General features: G+C 49.0%; 1 protein-coding gene across 8 annotated transcripts in view; it reads left to right on the top strand.

Moving 5' to 3' along the window:
• The window catches only part of LOC115164557 (calcineurin-binding protein cabin-1), a 66,819-nt gene that overhangs the window by 28,016 nt on the left and 22,016 nt on the right, over positions 1–16,787 (top strand). For all 8 annotated transcript variants that reach the window (XM_029717180.1, XM_029717181.1, XM_029717182.1 and 5 more), the window contains 3 exons: positions 15,183–15,346; positions 15,706–15,802; positions 15,905–16,594. In XM_029717180.1, the coding sequence (XP_029573040.1) occupies positions 15,183–15,346; positions 15,706–15,802; positions 15,905–16,594 (951 nt within the window). The remainder of the gene's footprint in view (positions 1–15,182; positions 15,347–15,705; positions 15,803–15,904; positions 16,595–16,787) is intronic.

Raw genomic sequence — 16,787 nt, 5'->3', positions numbered from 1 at the left:
GAGAGCAACACGCGCTATAGGAAGAGAGCAACACGCGCTATAGGAAGAGAGCAACACGCGCTATAGGAAGAGAGCAACACGCGCTATAGGAAGAGGGCAACACGCGCTATAGGAAGAGGGCAACACGCGCGCTATAGGAAGAGGGCAACACGCGCGCTATAGGAAGAGAGCAACACGCGCTATAGGAAGAGGGCAACACGCGCTATAGGAAGAGGGCAACACGCGCTATAGGAAGAGGGCAACACACGCGCTATAGGAAGAGGGCAACACACGCGCTATAGGAAGAGGGCAACACACGCGCTATAGGAAGAGGGCAACACACGCGCTATAGGAAGAGGGCAACACACGCGCTATAGGAAGAGGGCAACACGCGCTATAGGAAGAGGGCAACACGCGCTATAGGAAGAGGGCAACACGCGCTATAGGAAGAGGAGAGGGCAACACGCGCTATAGGAAGAGGGCAACACGCGCTATAGGAAGAGGGCAACACGCGCTATAGGAAGAGGGCAACACGCGCTATAGGAAGAGGGCAACACGCGCTATAGGAAGAGGGCAACACGCGCTATAGGAAGAGGGCAACACGCGCTATAGGAAGAGGGCAACACGCGCTATAGGAAGAGGGCAACACGCGCTATAGGAAGAGGGCAACACACGCGCTATAGGAAGAGGGCAACACGCGCTATAGGAAGAGGGCAACACGCGCTATAGGAAGAGGGCAACACGCGCTATAGGAAGAGGGCAACACGCGCTATAGGAAGAGGGCAACACGCGCTATAGGAAGAGGGCAACACGCGCTATAGGAAGAGGGCAACACGCGCTATAGGAAGAGGGCAACACGCGCTATAGGAAGAGGGCAACACGCGCTATAGGAAGAGGGCAACACGCGCTATAGGAAGAGGGCAACACGCGCTATAGGAAGAGGGCAACACGCGCTATAGGTAGAGGGCAACACGCGCGCTATAGGAAGAGGGCAACACGCGCTATAGGTAGAGGGCAACACGCGCGCTATAGGAAGAGGGCAACACGCGCGCTATAGGAAGAGGGCAACACGCGCTATAGGTAGAGGGCAACACGCGCGCTATAGGAAGAGGGCAACACGCGCGCTATAGGAAGAGGGCAACACGCGCGCTATAGGAAGAGGGCAACGCGCGCGCTATAGGAAGAGGGCAACGCGCGCGCTATAGGAAGAGGGCAACGCGCGCGCTATAGGAAGAGGGCAACGCGCGCGCTATAGGAAGAGGGCAACGCGCGCGCGCTATAGGAAGAGGGCAACGCGCGCGCGCTATAGGAAGAGGGCAACGCGCGCGCGCTATAGGAAGAGGGCAACGCGCGCGCGCTATAGGAAGAGGGCAACGCGCGCGCGCTATAGGAAGAGGGCAACGCGCGCGCGCTATAGGAAGAGGGCAACGCGCGCGCGCTATAGGAAGAGGGCAACGCGCGCGCGCTATAGGAAGAGGGCAACGCGCGCGCGCTATAGGAAGAGGGCAACGCGCGCGCGCTATAGGAAGAGGGCAACGCGCGCGCGCTATAGGAAGAGGGCAACGCGCGCGCGCTATAGGAAGAGGGCAACGCGCGCGCGCTATAGGAAGAGGGCAACGCGCGCGCGCTATAGGAAGAGGGCAACGCGCGCGCGCGCGCTATAGGAAGAGGGCAACGCGCGCGCGCGCGCTATAGGAAGAGGGCAACGCGCGCGCGCGCGCTATAGGAAGAGGGCAACGCGCGCGCGCGCTATAGGAAGAGGGCAACGCGCGCGCGCGCTATAGGAAGAGGGCAACGCGCGCGCGCTATAGGAAGAGGGCAACGCGCGCGCGCGCTATAGGAAGAGGGCAACGCGCACGCGCGCTATAGGAAGAGGGCAACGCGCACGCGCGCTATAGGAAGAGGGCAACACGCACGCGCGCTATAGGAAGAGGGCAACACGCGCGCTATAGGAAGAGGGCAACACGCGCTATAGGAAGAGGGCAACACGCACGCGCGCTATAGGAAGAGGGCAACACGCACGCGCTCGCGCGCTATAGGAAGAGGGCAACGCGCTCGCGCGCTATAGGAAGAGGGCAACGCGCGCACTATATAGGAAGAGGGCAACGCGCGCACTATATAGGAAGAGGGCAACGAGCGCGCGCGCTATAGGAAGAGGGCAACGTGCGCGCGCGCTATAGGAAGAGGGCAACGTGCGCGCGCGCTATAGGAAGAGGGCAACGTGCGCGCGCGCTATAGGAAGAGGGCAACGTGCGCGCGCGCTATAGGAAGAGGGCAACGTGCGCGCGCGCTATAGGAAGAGGGCAACGTGCGCGCGCGCTATAGGAAGAGGGCAACGTGCGCGCGCTATAGGAAGAGGGCAACGTGCGCGCGCGCTATAGGAAGAGGGTAACGTGCGCGCGCGCTATAGGAAGAGGGTAACGTGCGCGCGCGCTATAGGAAGAGGGCAACGTGCGCGCGTGCGCTATAGGAAGAGGGCAACGTGCGCGCGCGCTATAGGAAGAGGGCAACGTGCGCACGCGCTATAGGAAGAGGGCAACACGCACGCGCGCTATAGGAAGGGGGCAACACGCGCGCGCTATAGGAAGGGGGCAACACACACACACGCGCTATAGGAAGAGGGCAACACACACACACACACAATAGGAAGAGGGCAACACGCACGCGCTATAGGAAGAGGATAACACACACACACGCGCGCGCTATAGGAAGAGGGCAACACACACGCGCGCGCTATAGGAAGAGGGCAACACACACACACACGCGCTATAGGAAGAGGGCAACACACACACACGCGCTATAGGAAGAGGGCAACACACACGCGCACGCTATAGGAAGAGGGCAACACACACACGCGTGCGCGCTATAGGAAGAGGGCAACACACACACGCGCTATAGGAAGAGGGCAACACACACACGCGCGCTATAGGAAGAGGATAACACACGCGCGCGCTATAGGAAGAGGGCAACACACACGCGCGCTATAGGAAGAGGGCAACACACGCGCGCGCTATAGGAAGAGGGCAACACGCGCGCGCTATAGGAAGAGGATAACACGCACGCGCTATAGGAAGAGGGCAACACACACGCGCGCTATAGGAAGAGGGCAACACACACGCGCGTGCTATAGGAAGAGGGCAACACACGCGCGCGCTATAGGAAGAGGGCAACACACACACGCGCGCGCTATAGGAAGAGGGCAACACACAAGCGCGCTATAGGAAGAGGGCAACACACGCACGCGGTATAGGAAGAAGGCAACACACACACACACGCGCGCGCTATAGGAAGGGAGCAACACACGCGTGCGCTATAGGAAGGGGGCAACACACGCGCGCGCTATAGGAAGGGGGCAACACACGCGCGCGCTATAGGAAGGGGGCAACACACGCGCGCTATAGGAAGGGGGCAACACACATGCGCGCGCTATAGGAAGGGGGCAACACACATGCGCGCGCTATAGGAAGGGGGCAACACGCGCGCGCGCTATAGGAAGGGGGCAACACACACACGCGCGCGCGCGCTATAGGAAGGGGGCAACACACACGCGCGCGCACTATAGGACGGGGGCAACACACGCGCGTGCGCTATAGGAAGGGGGCAACACACGCGCGCTATAAGAAGGGGGCAACACACACACACACGCGCGCTAAAGGAGAGGGCAACGCGCGCTATAGGAAAAGGGCAACGCGCGCTATAGGAAGAGGGCAACGCGTGCTATAGGAAGAGGGCAACGCGCGCTATAGGAAGAGGGCAACGCGCGCTACAGGAAGAGGGCAACGCGCACGCGCGCTATAGGAAGAGAGCAGGGAGGGGCCGAAAAAGTAGTCTGTGTCGTTTTCATAGTATTGACATCACTTTTACGCCTATCTCACAATGACTGTAATGCAAATGAATGATAACAGAGTGAAAGTTTGCCTAATTGTTTTAGTAAGTTACACACGGTATTGGTCCAACATACCAATTGTATAAACATGTACCGTAAATTCCGGACTATAAGCCTCAACTTTTTTCCCAGCTTTGAACCTCGTGGCTTAAACAATGACGCGGCTAATATATGGATTTTTCCCGCTTTCAATTTTTCTTTTCTCCAAAAAAACACATTCTGTGACGTGCTCAGTTTTTGGGCGGCATGAAGCTTTCATTAGACCAATGAAATTGCCGAACGGGTTAAGGTCAAACAACTTTTTTGTTTACTGTTTTAGATTAAATCATTCTGATTATGGTAGTCATTTTGTCACCCTCATCATGGCAAAGACACGGAGAAATGCATATGATGCAGCTTTCAAGTTGAAGGCGATTGATCTGGCTGTTGGAAAAGGAAATAGAGCTGCTACACGGGAGCTTGGTCTTAATGAGTCGATGATAAGACGTTGGAAACAGCAGCGTGAGGAATTGACTCAGTGCAAAAGACAACTAAAGCTTACTGCTATTTTTTGATTTTTTGTTACAAGCCGTGTTTCGGTAAAGCCTTTTTATTTTGTTACAAGCTGTGTTTCCTTAAAGCCTATTTATTTTTGGTACAAGCCGTGTTTCGTTAAAGCCTGTGTAAAGTTCATTTGTTTCAATGTACCGGTAGGCACCTGCGGCTTATAGACATGTGCGGCTTATTTATGTTCAAAATAATCGTTTTTTTTTTAATTCAGTGGGTGTGGCTTATTTTCAGGTGCGCTTAATAGTCCGGAAATTACGGTAGGCCTATCAAAAAAAAAAAAAAAAAAATACAGCCATAAACACAACTGTCATTTTGCACACAAGAAAGCATGTGATGTTGAAGAGAAGCCCCACGAAGACTGATAGCCCAAGATGCATTCATTCAAAAAGCACACACTGTAACTGTTGTTTCAGGGCCATGGACAGAAGGCTACCGCCAGTCAGGATAAAGTTAGATTCAGACTACAACTAATAGGCTACATTGGTCATTGTCCTGATACCCATCAAATAACGCAATATATTATATATATATATCTATCAATAGCAATTAAACACACAAGTGGTCTAAAAGATGCATTGAAGTAAAAAGCAAAGGCTTAAACTATACATTACATAAAAACATCAGCCAAACAACCAGAAGGCTTACATGAAGGAAAACCAATGAATTAATAATTCTGTGACGGCAGCCAATGCCATGAAGGTGGTAGCTTATCATTTAGACGAGTTGCAGTCTCCTCCATGCTGTGGTGAACCTCATGAGAATTTTCTGACTCCATTCTCCTTCCTGGCAAAATGTACTTGTCAGGTCACTCTCAAACGCCAGCTGGACAAGCTGTGCTTTTTGTTGATGTAACATGCTGCGTCTGTGTTCACTGAATACGTTCTTCAGAGTGGAGAAGGAATTTTCGCACATTGCTGTATATGTCCCAAATGTTAATCCAAATTCATGTTTCAGTGCCAACAGGACAGTCGGCATTGTTGAAAAAGGCCCACCGTATCTTTGAAGAACACTGATTGGGGTCCATTTGTTGTTGTTGGCTGTGGTTGCGATTTCACTTTGCAGTAATCAATAAACTCTGATTCTACTGGTTCACTTTTGGTTGGATTCAACAGATTGTCAGGTGCTAGTGGCTGGGGTAATGGAGGTGCAGGTGCTAGTGGCTGGGGTAATGGAGGTGCAGGTGCTAGTGGCTGGGGTAATGGAGGTGCAGGTGCTAGTGGCTGGGGTAATGGAGCTGCAGGTGCTAGTGGCTGGGGTAATGCAGGTGCTAGTGGCTGGGGTAATGGAGGTGCAGGTGCTTGTTGTGATGTCACCCTCGTGATAATTGTGCTAGGTCCTGACTCTTCTCCATCTTGTTGGCCAGCAGGCAGCGTGGGGGATGGGTGGGTATTACCATCTTGTTGGTCAGCAGGCAGCGTGGGGGATGGGTGGGTAGTACCATCTTGTTGGTCAGCATGGGGGATGGGTGGGTATTACCATCTTGTTGGTCAGCAGGCAGCGTGGGGGATGGGTGGGTATTACCATCTTGTTGGTCAGCAGGCAGCGTGGGGGATGGGTGGGTATTACCATCTTGTTGGTCAGCAGGCAGCGTGGGGGATGGGTGGGTATTACCATCTTGTTGGTCAGCAGGCAGCATGGGGGATGGGTGGGTATTACCATCTTGTTGGTCAGCAGGCAGCGTGGGGGATGGGTGGGTATTACCATCTTGTTGGTCAGCAGGCAGCGTGGGCGATGGGTGGGTATTACCATCTTGTTGGTCAGCATGGGGGATGGGTGGGTATTACCATCTTGTTGGTCAGCAGGCAGCATGGGGGATGGGTGGGTATTACCATCTTGTTGGTCAGCAGGCAGCATGGGGGATGGGTGGGTATTACCATCTTGTTGGTCAGGATGGGGGATGGGTGGGTATTACCATCTTGTTGGTCAGCAGGCGGGATGGGGGATGGGTGGGTATTACCATCTTGTTGGTCAGCAGGCAGCGTGGGGGATGGGTGGGTATTACCATCTTGTTGGTCAGCAGGCAGCGTGGGGGATGGGTGGGTATTACCATCTTGTTGGTCAGCAGGCAGCGTGGGGGATGGGTGGGTATTACCATCTTGTTGGTCAGCAGGCAGTGTGGGGGATGGGTGGGTATTACCATCTTGTTGGTCAGCAGGCAGCGTGGGGGATGGGTGGGTATTACCATCTTGTTGGTCAGCAGGCAGCAGGATGGGTGGGTATTACCATCTTGTTGGTCAGCAGGCAGCATGGGGGATGGGTGGGTATTACCATCTTGTTGGTCAGCAGGCAGCGTGGGGGATGGGTGGGTATTACCATCTTGTTGGTCAGCAGGCAGCAGGATGGGTGGGTATTACCATCTTGTTGGTCAGCAGGCAGCGTGGGGGATGGGTGGGTATTACCATCTTGTTGGTCAGCAGGCAGCGTGGGGGATGGGTGGGTATTACCATCTTGTTGGTCAGCAGGCAGCGTGGGGGATGGGTAGGTATTACCATCTTGTTGGTCAGCAGGCAGCGTGGGGGATGGGTGGGTATTACCATCTTGTTGGTCAGCAGGCAGTGTGGGGGATGGGTGGGTATTACCATCTTGTTGTTCAGCAGGCAGTGTGGGGGATGGGTGGGTATTACGTTTGCTGCTAGGCTCCTCAACCTCGGTGGTCGGGCCAGCAGTTTGCTCGGTGAGCTCGGCATCACACTCGACATGGTGGTCCTCTGTTTTTTTTGCTCTTGGTAATGCAAAACCTTTTTCGGATATCCATGCAAATTAGCCAGCTGTAATTATTCATCTCGCCACGAACAGAACTTAACGAAGCTAGTAGCTACCAGCTAGATGATTAGCTGTCTGGAAAAGTTAACTACTTTATTCCCTCTATGAGAGAACTGTCAATTTGACCCCGCCCTGGTTGGGATCCAATGAGCTTCCTAAACAAGGTAATGAAGGCGGTACCTTGTGACATTGCATGGCTATGTACCCAATCAGAATGCATTTTGGGATTTTTAACTACTAAATATAGCATCTCCCCCCTCAGATCATGAGCGCAGAGCTGGCATAGCCTCTGTACCGGTCAGCACTACTGGCAGGCCCGACAACGCTCCATTGGCAAGACCATGCATTGTAAATCATATACCATTTGTTATGTTTATCGGGAAACAACTTGGAGGGCACAAACTCTATCGGGGGGTCAATGCTCAGCTCTGCCACCCCGTAGAACAGGCTCTGCTGGCCTGCTCCATTCCGTGATCCTGCAGAGTCACGATGTGCTTGCTCAGGCATGGTGTTGCCCACACACACACGCACTGTATGTGCTTACATATTTATCCGCCCACGCACCCACACATGCACTCTACTGCAAGCTCCAGACAAAATGGATGCCATCTTTCTGGATCCTGCAAAGACAGTACAGTATGAAGATGGGCAGAAACTGCTTTTCCCAATATAAATCTCAGATCACACTTGTAGGCGATGTCATGGCTAGCTCGTAGGAACAGGTCACCGGGTCTAACGGTCGTGTCGTGCCGAACTGCGCATGTGCAGGCCATCAAATCAAAGATACTCCTTCGATATAAAGTTGTTTCAGGAGTTTGGAGTAATAACATGTTTAACTACTAAAGACACTGGCTCGAATCTAGCTTGTGTCTTTAGGTTTTGAGAAAATTAACAACTAAAGAATTTGACACTTCTCTCATTGACTTCTCTAACCCCAAACCCCTGCCTGATCTGTTTCACAAGTGTTGCCGGAAGTCTCGTGATGTTGTCCCGCTTATAGGTTTAGAGACTCTGTGGATCCTGTTTCAGAGGAATTACATTGCTTTCTAGTCTTTAACATTTAAGTATATCTTGGGGCTTTTTCCCTCACTTTAAACCTTTGTCTTCATTGCTCCGAGTGTGTTTGTGGCTATAAAAAACATGTTCTTGAGTCCAGTACTTATATAAACTGTAGTGTAACTTTGTCAGTTTTGTTTTGTACAGTACTGGAATGTTGGGTGTGTTTTGCTTGTCTACCTAGCATCGTGTGGCACATTGAGTTATGTAGGTGGAGCTGCTGAGACCAGGAGAACTAGTTGGTATGAGCAAGTAAGGAGGAGGAGTGTGAAGGCAGTGGAACATGTAATATATTGACTATTTTAATGTGTTCCTTTCTCTGAGGTCTTGTCTGGCTTTGTAGCACTAACACCTCTTCAGTGCTGTCCTGTCTGTCTACCCTCCCTGCTGGAGAGTTCATCATGTCAGCAGGTTGTTGTCTTGTTTTACAAGAACATTAGCTCTGCACATGGACAAATTGGAACATTTTAGCACCACACAAATAAGGGACCATTCCCAGCTCCACACACTCTCAATGCATGCATGGCTGGTAGCCAGCCGTATGTCTGCCTTGCCACTCACGGAATCTTGATTTTGAAATGTTTTTTAAAATGACCCACCCGTTGAAAGAATGTTTTCATTTCACCCACCAGTAGATTTTTTTTGCAGGTTACCCACGACTCTACTAATGATTAGCCCAAAAGGGTAACTGCAGATAGGCAACCCCATGCTTCAGTCTATTTATTTATAGCCACAATGCTGTATCAGTTGGGCTACAGGTAGTAATGCTTATTGCTAATAGCATACCTTATAGTATGGACCTTGCATAAGCTATATGCTCGGTCCAATATGTTAAAATCATTTTAACAAATAATTTTACCAATAAGTTATTTGGCCAATTTCTGGAGGTAGAAATTATATTTTAGATGGTGTCAGCATAATTCTGTTTTCATACATTTTGGAGTAGAATGTATTTTTAATGTCCCCCAACCCCCACGACCCCCCTTCCCCCACTGCAAATGTTTTTCTCCAGAGGAAACACTGTACAGGCTAGGCCTACACACTCATTCCTCTCTTTCCTTACTTCTTCAACTCCTTCTCTATCCTCCCTCCCACAGCTCCATCCTACTCCATTCAAATCAGCTGCTTGTTCTAAGTCAGCTTTTTCAGCTTGCCAACTCTTCCTCTCTCTCGGTGTCTTCCTGTTGCTCACTTTCTTTTGTGTGATCATGCTCTCCCCCTCCTCGTTGCTGCTCTCGCTAGCTCTCTTTCTCCTCGTTGCTCTCTCTCCCTTCTCTGTTTGTGTACGTATTGTGTGTGTGTGTTTGTGCAGTTATGGGCGGGAATAAGTCGACCCATCTCTGATTGGCTGGCTTCAATCTAAAGGGGTGGGCACTATGATGTCTATAGAGTGAGAGCGAGAAGGGTGGAGGGAAAACAACCTAGCAGGCTGGGGTCAGGGGAGTTTGAGAGTGTGTGGGTGTTTTTGTTTTGAGATGGCAGGGTTTGAAAGAGAGAAAAGAGCGAGTCAGCCCGTCTGTCAGTGGCACGCTGAGTCTCTGGGCCCTGATGCCAGCACCGTTTCTGCTCCCCTCGTCCAGGCTGCTGCCCTCTTCCTCTCCACCTCCTCTTTCTCCAGCTCTGCCTTGCGCAGCTCTTCTCTCCTGCTGTCTACTGCAGCCTTCACAGCCCCAGCGCCTGCATGCAGCCCACCCCTCTCTATCTCAGTGTGAGTTTCTCTATGGCTACCAGGGCCGCTGGTGCTGCTACAGCCAGCAGGAAAATATCCAAAAGAATACACGCGCAGACACAAGTGGAGTAGCTTTTGTTGGTGATGGTGAGTCTCTCCTTTGCCGCCTTTCATTTTTTCTCTCACTCTGTCTGTTTTATTAGGGAAAGAGCACATGATTGTATTATTTTGTTTATGTGAGTGGAGTTCTTCCACAGTTTGTGGAGTTAGTGTAGTACTTTCACAGGGCATAGTGGGGTTGAGTCATTATCCCCCCATCCTTCTGTGGAGAGGGAGGCAAGAGTTGTGTTGAGCCCCCTGCTCGCAACGGAGATGAATGTTTACTCTACGCCTGGCTTTTTTCAAGAATACAGAGAGATGGAGTGATCATGTAAACTGGTTGTATGCGAGTGCGTAGTAAAAGTCATTTCCTGTTGCTATTTCACGCCCCCCCCAAGTGTTGGGTTTGCTGTTCTGCAGGGTGTAAAGGTTTGATAGGAGCTAACGGTGTGAGATGTTTGTTTGAGCCTGAGGTGATGTGTTCTGACATCAATAAGTAGGCATGTAGTGGTGATTAATGGGTTTTGGCTGGGCTAAGGGGAGGGAGAGGAGCTGGTGTTGTACTAGGTAGGAAGGGGAGGTACTCAACACGCAGAAACTAAACGGCACATTGTTGTAAAAATGACTGAACAATAGGGGAAGTTGGCTGTTTTATTAGTTGAGTGTTATTAATTAGACTAATAGTTTCCCTATTTTAGATCATTACATTTGCAGAAAAATATGATTGGTTGACGTGTAACCCATGGTAATATAACCCACATCAGTGATAACTAGCGTCCCCAGGAAACATGATCAATCATGACAACTCTGAAAAGCATGGTCCCTCTATGGAGATGGATATGGTATCTTGCATCACAGTGGTGTTGTTATTTGATAGGATACCTGCTACACTAGCTACATACTGTGGGATTGTGGATATAGAGTCCCAGGCAGGAAGGGGTAGAGGGTTCCTTTTGAGAGGAGGGGTTTGGTGGGCGTGGCCAGGCTGTATGCTCCCAGGCCTCCTAACACTATAGGGAGAGAATCTCCTTTTCCCCTCTTTGTCTTGGTCTTTCCTTTTTTTCCTCCCTGGTTTTCTTTCTTAAGGTTGGCTAGCAGGGACAAAGCATGAGCAGAAGGCACATTCTTTCAAATCTGCCTGAATTATTGACGCAGTCATTATTATGTTGCGATGTTTAATGCCCGATCAGATAATTCATTTTGAATTCCCTGTGATAGAGCGTGTGCTGTGCGTGGGCCAGGGGTGTAAACACATATCCATCTCTCACACAAACCGTGAGCGCAATAACATTTACCCATGAACAGCTTGTAAACAATTGCCGCAGAGAGCAACAAATAAGGAGCAAATCTTGACCTCCATTAGAATAAAACAAATATATAATGTTGATAATCAGTGGTGTGGTATATGTCATGTCATTTTTTAAACTGCTTGTGATATATTTTATTTCACTTGTACCCAGGAAGATCAATCGACATCAAAAGTAGTACAAACAAGTTTTGCTGGTTACTATTTCAGAAAAACACAGAAAATGTTAAGACATCTAGAGGAAACATTCTAGTTCTCACAGGCTGGTCATTCAATATGGTTAACATGCATCCAGAGTAGAAGAGGGCTGTTCTGACACATCATTATTATAGGATGTTTATTAACATTGATGGTCTTCATTGACTCTTCTTGACTAAATGAGGCAGACTGACTCAGGAATGCAGTTTGATTTGATAGGTATGTTCTGTTTAGCATTTATTTCCTGCCTGGCTTCTCTCCAAAGACTGAAAATGTCAACAGACAATGTGGACCTGTTTGTTAGGCTGAGGAAAAGGCTCCCAGGTGTAGGGGCTAGTTGCGTCTGTGGAGGTTGATAAAGGCATTTCATTTGTTTTGTTCCATCGTGAAATGCTCAGTTTCTCCTCCGACTCACACACACTTCTAAGGCTGCTCGTTGCCAAGTTTTATTTTTTATTATTGCACATAGACCACTTAATTGTGCCTCCCTGTACTGTACTTATGCTAAAATTGTATTCTATTCTACTGAGCCATTTACTTTTTCTTTGTATTGTTGCATTGTCGAGAAGGAACCTGCAAGTAAGCGTTTCATTGGACGGTGTATATACCATGTATATCCTGTACATACAACAATTAAAAACTTGAAACCATCTGCGCTCATTTCACATGATCTGCTCTGCTGTAGAACCTTGCCTGTCCATACACACCTGCTGGGATGATGTGTGCACTGGGTTGTTTGGTCGTCATGTACTGTAACAACATAACATATGCTGTCACATTATAACATATTTGTATTTAGATTTGATTGATCGTTGCCTGTGATACTCGTACGGATCTGAAGACTTAGCAGTCCTTCAGAGATATTGACATTAAAGAGATTATCCAGTACTTTTGTATACTTTTTAGCCAGTAGTTCTGAAAGTAGCCAGCACAATCCAAAAGTAGTCCCTGAAAATGGTGTACTGCGCCACATATGTGCACCACGTCATTGCACTCTCTCGCTCTTCTGTGCGCATGATGTGCATCTTGTTAGCCATCACTCAAATGGTGAGGGGCTAAAGCTCATTGGTTGAACTCAAATTAACAGGGGGCTGACCCACGTAGGGGAAAATGTAGGGAAAGTGATGCAGTACATCTTCCAGAAAAACTGTGGCTTTCAAACTAGGGATTCTGTGACTAATTGAGACTAAGACAGTAATTCAGCCCCTAACTTATGCATGCATGAATTATACATTGACACATCCAGCCCAAAGCGGGAGGTTTAAAAAAGACTTAGTTGCCAAACTTCCGGAGCATGTCTTTAACAAGTCAATGTGTGTTTGATGTGCTGCTTTCTGTGGTTCCCTGAACCCACCTAAACCCAGACAGAACACAGTGCTAATGAGGCTGCCTCCCTGCCTGCCTGCCTGCCTGCCTGGAGGGATCTGATCTGCCTGGAGTCACTATAAAGCCCCTTCACAACCTCGACTCTGCAGGCACTGTATTTCTCCCTACAGCAACTCTTTCCATTCTCTCACTAGGGCTCCCCTTGTCCAATGCCACAGTTTTAGCTCAAATTTGTTCCTCTTGTCTTCTCTTCACCTCCTTTCTTTCTTTCTTTCCTGCTTGTTTGTCCATTTCACCCCATTAATTGTTTCCTGATGTCAGCCCTGGAGGAGCCTGCTACACACACACAAAGAAACACTCCAAAATACCCCATTTAGCCTGTCCTCCAGCCCCTGTGTCCAGTGAATACACGAAAGGACCTGTTGAATCTCTGTAATATTATCTCAACCCAGAGTTTATTCATGTTTTTGCATACCATTACCTATAGTCCTAAGGAATGTTTAAACATCGTCCTCTGCCAGCCGGGCAGAATACAGGGTATGCTGTTAAAGTTACTTTTTATTTAGCAAAGGACCCATGTACATTATCAGTGTTCTCGGTGTTGCGTGAGTAAAAGGAGCATGCATTTAGCTCTTGCCGTTACTTTTTTCTCATCAGCACTGATCGGTTTATCTTTAAACGCACATAGCAAATCTGGAATAATATATGCTCATACATGGAGAGCTTGGTGGCTAATAGGTTGCCTAAAACAGCATACCCTCTCCTATAGGGCTGATAATTGCCAGGGACCTCATGATACTTAGGTGCTCAGCTGTATTGCGATTCTCACTATTATATGTGTTGCGATTCGATATTGCGATTTGATGTTCCAAACATATTGCTCACTATACAGTGCATTCGAAAAGTATTCCGACCCCTTCACTTTTTCTACATTTTGTAACGTTACAGCCTTTTTGTAAAATTGATTTAATCTGTTTTTTTTCCTTCTCATTAATCATCAAAACTGATATCACATTTACATAAGTAATCAGACCCATTACCCATTAATTTGTTTGGCAGCAATTACAGCCTCAATTCTTTTTGGGTATGACGCCACAAGCTTGGCACACCTGTATTTGGGGAGTTTCTCCAATTCTTTTCTGCAGATCCTCTCAATTTCTGTCAGGTTGGATGGGGAGCATCGCTGCACAGCTATTATCAGGTCTCTCCAGAGATGTTCAATCGGGTTCAAGTCCAGACTCTGGCTGGGCCACTCAAGGACATTCAGGCTTGTCCCGAAGCCACTCCTGCATTGTCTTGGCTGTGTGCTTAGGGTCGTTGTCCTATTGGAAGGTGAACCTTCGCCCCAGTCTGAGGTCCTGAGCACTCTGGAGCAGGTTTTCATCAAGGATCTCTCTGTACTTTGCGCCGTTCATCTTTCCCTCAATCCTGACTAGTCTCCCAGTCCCTGCCGCTGAAAAACATCCCCACAGCCTGATGCTGCCACCATCATGCTTCCCGTAGGGATGGTATTGGCCAGGTGATGAGCGGTGCCTGGTTTCCTCCAGATGTGACTCTGGGCATTCAGGCCAAAGAGTTCAGCCGTGGTTTCATTAGACCAGAGAATCTTGTTTCTCATGGTCTGAGAGTCCTTTAGGTGCCTTTTGGCAAACTCCAAGCGGGCTGTCATGTGCCTTTTACTGGCGGCCAGCTCTAGGAAGAGTCTTGGCGGTTCCAAACTTCTTCCATTTATGAATGATGGAGGTCATTATGGGGTATTGTGTGGAGATTGAGGGGGGAAAATGATTCAGTCCATTTTAGAATAAGGCTGTAAGGTAACACAATGTGGAAAACTTGAGGGGTCTGAATGCTTTGTATATCTTTTTTAATTTTTTATTTACGATACTTTGAGTCGAAGTATGAATATAATTTCGTCCAAAATAATTTGTAACTTACTTTTTTTTTTTCTCCCACCATCACTACTGTCCCATTACATTATCACTCTCATGCCCGCTCTCCTTTTCAATTGCCCTCCCTCACTATCTGTCCGTATTAAATAAATCATTATGTATTTACCATCACATTCATTTGAACAAAACATTTCAGATACATCCTACTCAGAATGTTCAGTTAAGCATTTGCAGTTTTTAAAAATGTAAAACTAAAAACCCACCAGTGGAATCTGTTTGCCTTGTGAGTGTGTTAGTGGAAAATAACTCTAGTTAGCCTGACAGACGAGATCAATACAGTACATTAGCCTGTCTCCATGACACACTAATACCAAACAGTAGGAAAATGGTATTTAGTTGATTAAGCTATGGGTTCAGTGTTAGTGAACTGTTGCCTATTCTCCTCTAATCTTCCTGCTCCAGGGCATCTGGCGTATTCCAGTGGATGAGATTGATCGGCCCGGCAGTTTTGCATCTCATATGAACAGATCCATCGTTCTCTTGCTGGAGGTGCTGTCTCAGCTGAAGGACCACGACACACTGCTCAAAGTCTCTTTCATGCTCCAGAGAACCCCTGACCAGGGAAAGTAAGGATCTTTCCCTCATGACTCAACCATGTTTCTCTCTGTGTTTCATGGCAACATGTTGTTCTTGTGTTTTTTTCTGTGAATTCGTTTTTTTAAATGTATCCTTTATTTAGCTAGGCAAGTCAGTTAAGAATTTTTTTTTATTTACAATGACGGCCTACACCGGCCAAACCCGGACGACGTTAGGCTAATTGTGCGCCGCTTAATGGAACTCCCAATCACGGCCGGTTGTGATACAGCCTGGATTCGAACCAGGGTGTCTGTAGTGACGCCTCAAGCACTGTTCAACTGAGGTTTCTTGCCTTTTCCCTCTTTCTCTCTCTCTCTCTCTCTCTCTCTTTCCCTCTCATGTCTTAAAGGAAGTATTTGCGGGATGTGGATCGTCAGGTTTTGGCCCAGAGAGCATTTTTCCTAGCTGTAAAAGTCCTGGAGGACAATCTGAACAAACTCACAGGGGTACGGAACCAAAGCACTACACATTTGGAGAGGACTGTAGTTTATAGGGTTTATCGTTTTGGCGTGCTCTTGCTTGTTGTGACAGGCTCTGTTCTCTCTCAGGTGTCGGCACAGCCTTCCATGGATGAGATGACGACCACGGACACGTCCAACAGGCCCAGCGCAGAGGACCGCAGTCAAGCACTGCCTAAGAAGCCGGGGCTCACTGAGGGGACCCAGGTCAATGCCCCAGGTCCTGACTCTGGGCTGCAGGAGACCCCTCAGGCACAGCCAGCCCTGCTCACCGCAGACGGAGACAGGGGGGATCAGCAGCAGGAAACTCCATGTGGGAAGGTGGAGTCTGCTGCAGGGGAGGGGGCCAGAGCAGGGCCAGAGGAGCCTATGGAGCTGGACACTGGCCACTGGGGGCGTCCCTCCAAGACCACAGACTCTCAGGGCATCCAACCAGACACTGAGCCCCCCAGAACTGTGTTGGAGCCTGGGGAGAAAGTGGCTGTGAGCAGCCGGGCACCAGAGCTTTCTTTGGAAGACCTGAGCATCAGCTCCAGACAGCAGCAGCTCCAGGGCCCGGTAGTTAAGGGCCCAGTGTCAGCCAGTGGAGCAGAGCTGGGACAAGCCCAGGGGCCGCAACGCAGGCCCAGCAGGAAGAGGAAGCTCCTGGATGATGTAGAGTCAGGCAAAACTCTTCTGATGGATGCCTACCGGGCGTGGCAGCAGGGCCAGAAGGTCGTGACCTACAACCTGGGGCGCATTGAGAAAATCATGTCAGAGACATACATGCACATTAAGCAGGTATGCTGTACTTTTATGACTTATTGATTCCCTATTTACACGTTTACTGCCATTTTCTCTCTCCCTTCAATACATGATTTATAACCGTGTCATGTAATGCAATGTAATATGCACTAACTGAAAAGGGAAATGGGTTTGGGAAATCCCTCTTGAGAATGATTTAGCAATGAGACCTGAAACACAGAGGGGGGAC

This window comes from Salmo trutta, chromosome 27 (genome assembly GCF_901001165.1).
Source record: "Salmo trutta chromosome 27, fSalTru1.1, whole genome shotgun sequence".
NCBI lineage: Eukaryota > Metazoa > Chordata > Actinopteri > Salmoniformes > Salmonidae > Salmo > Salmo trutta.
Note: the sequence above shows the minus strand (reverse complement) of the source record. Positions and strands in the feature narration are given on the sequence as shown.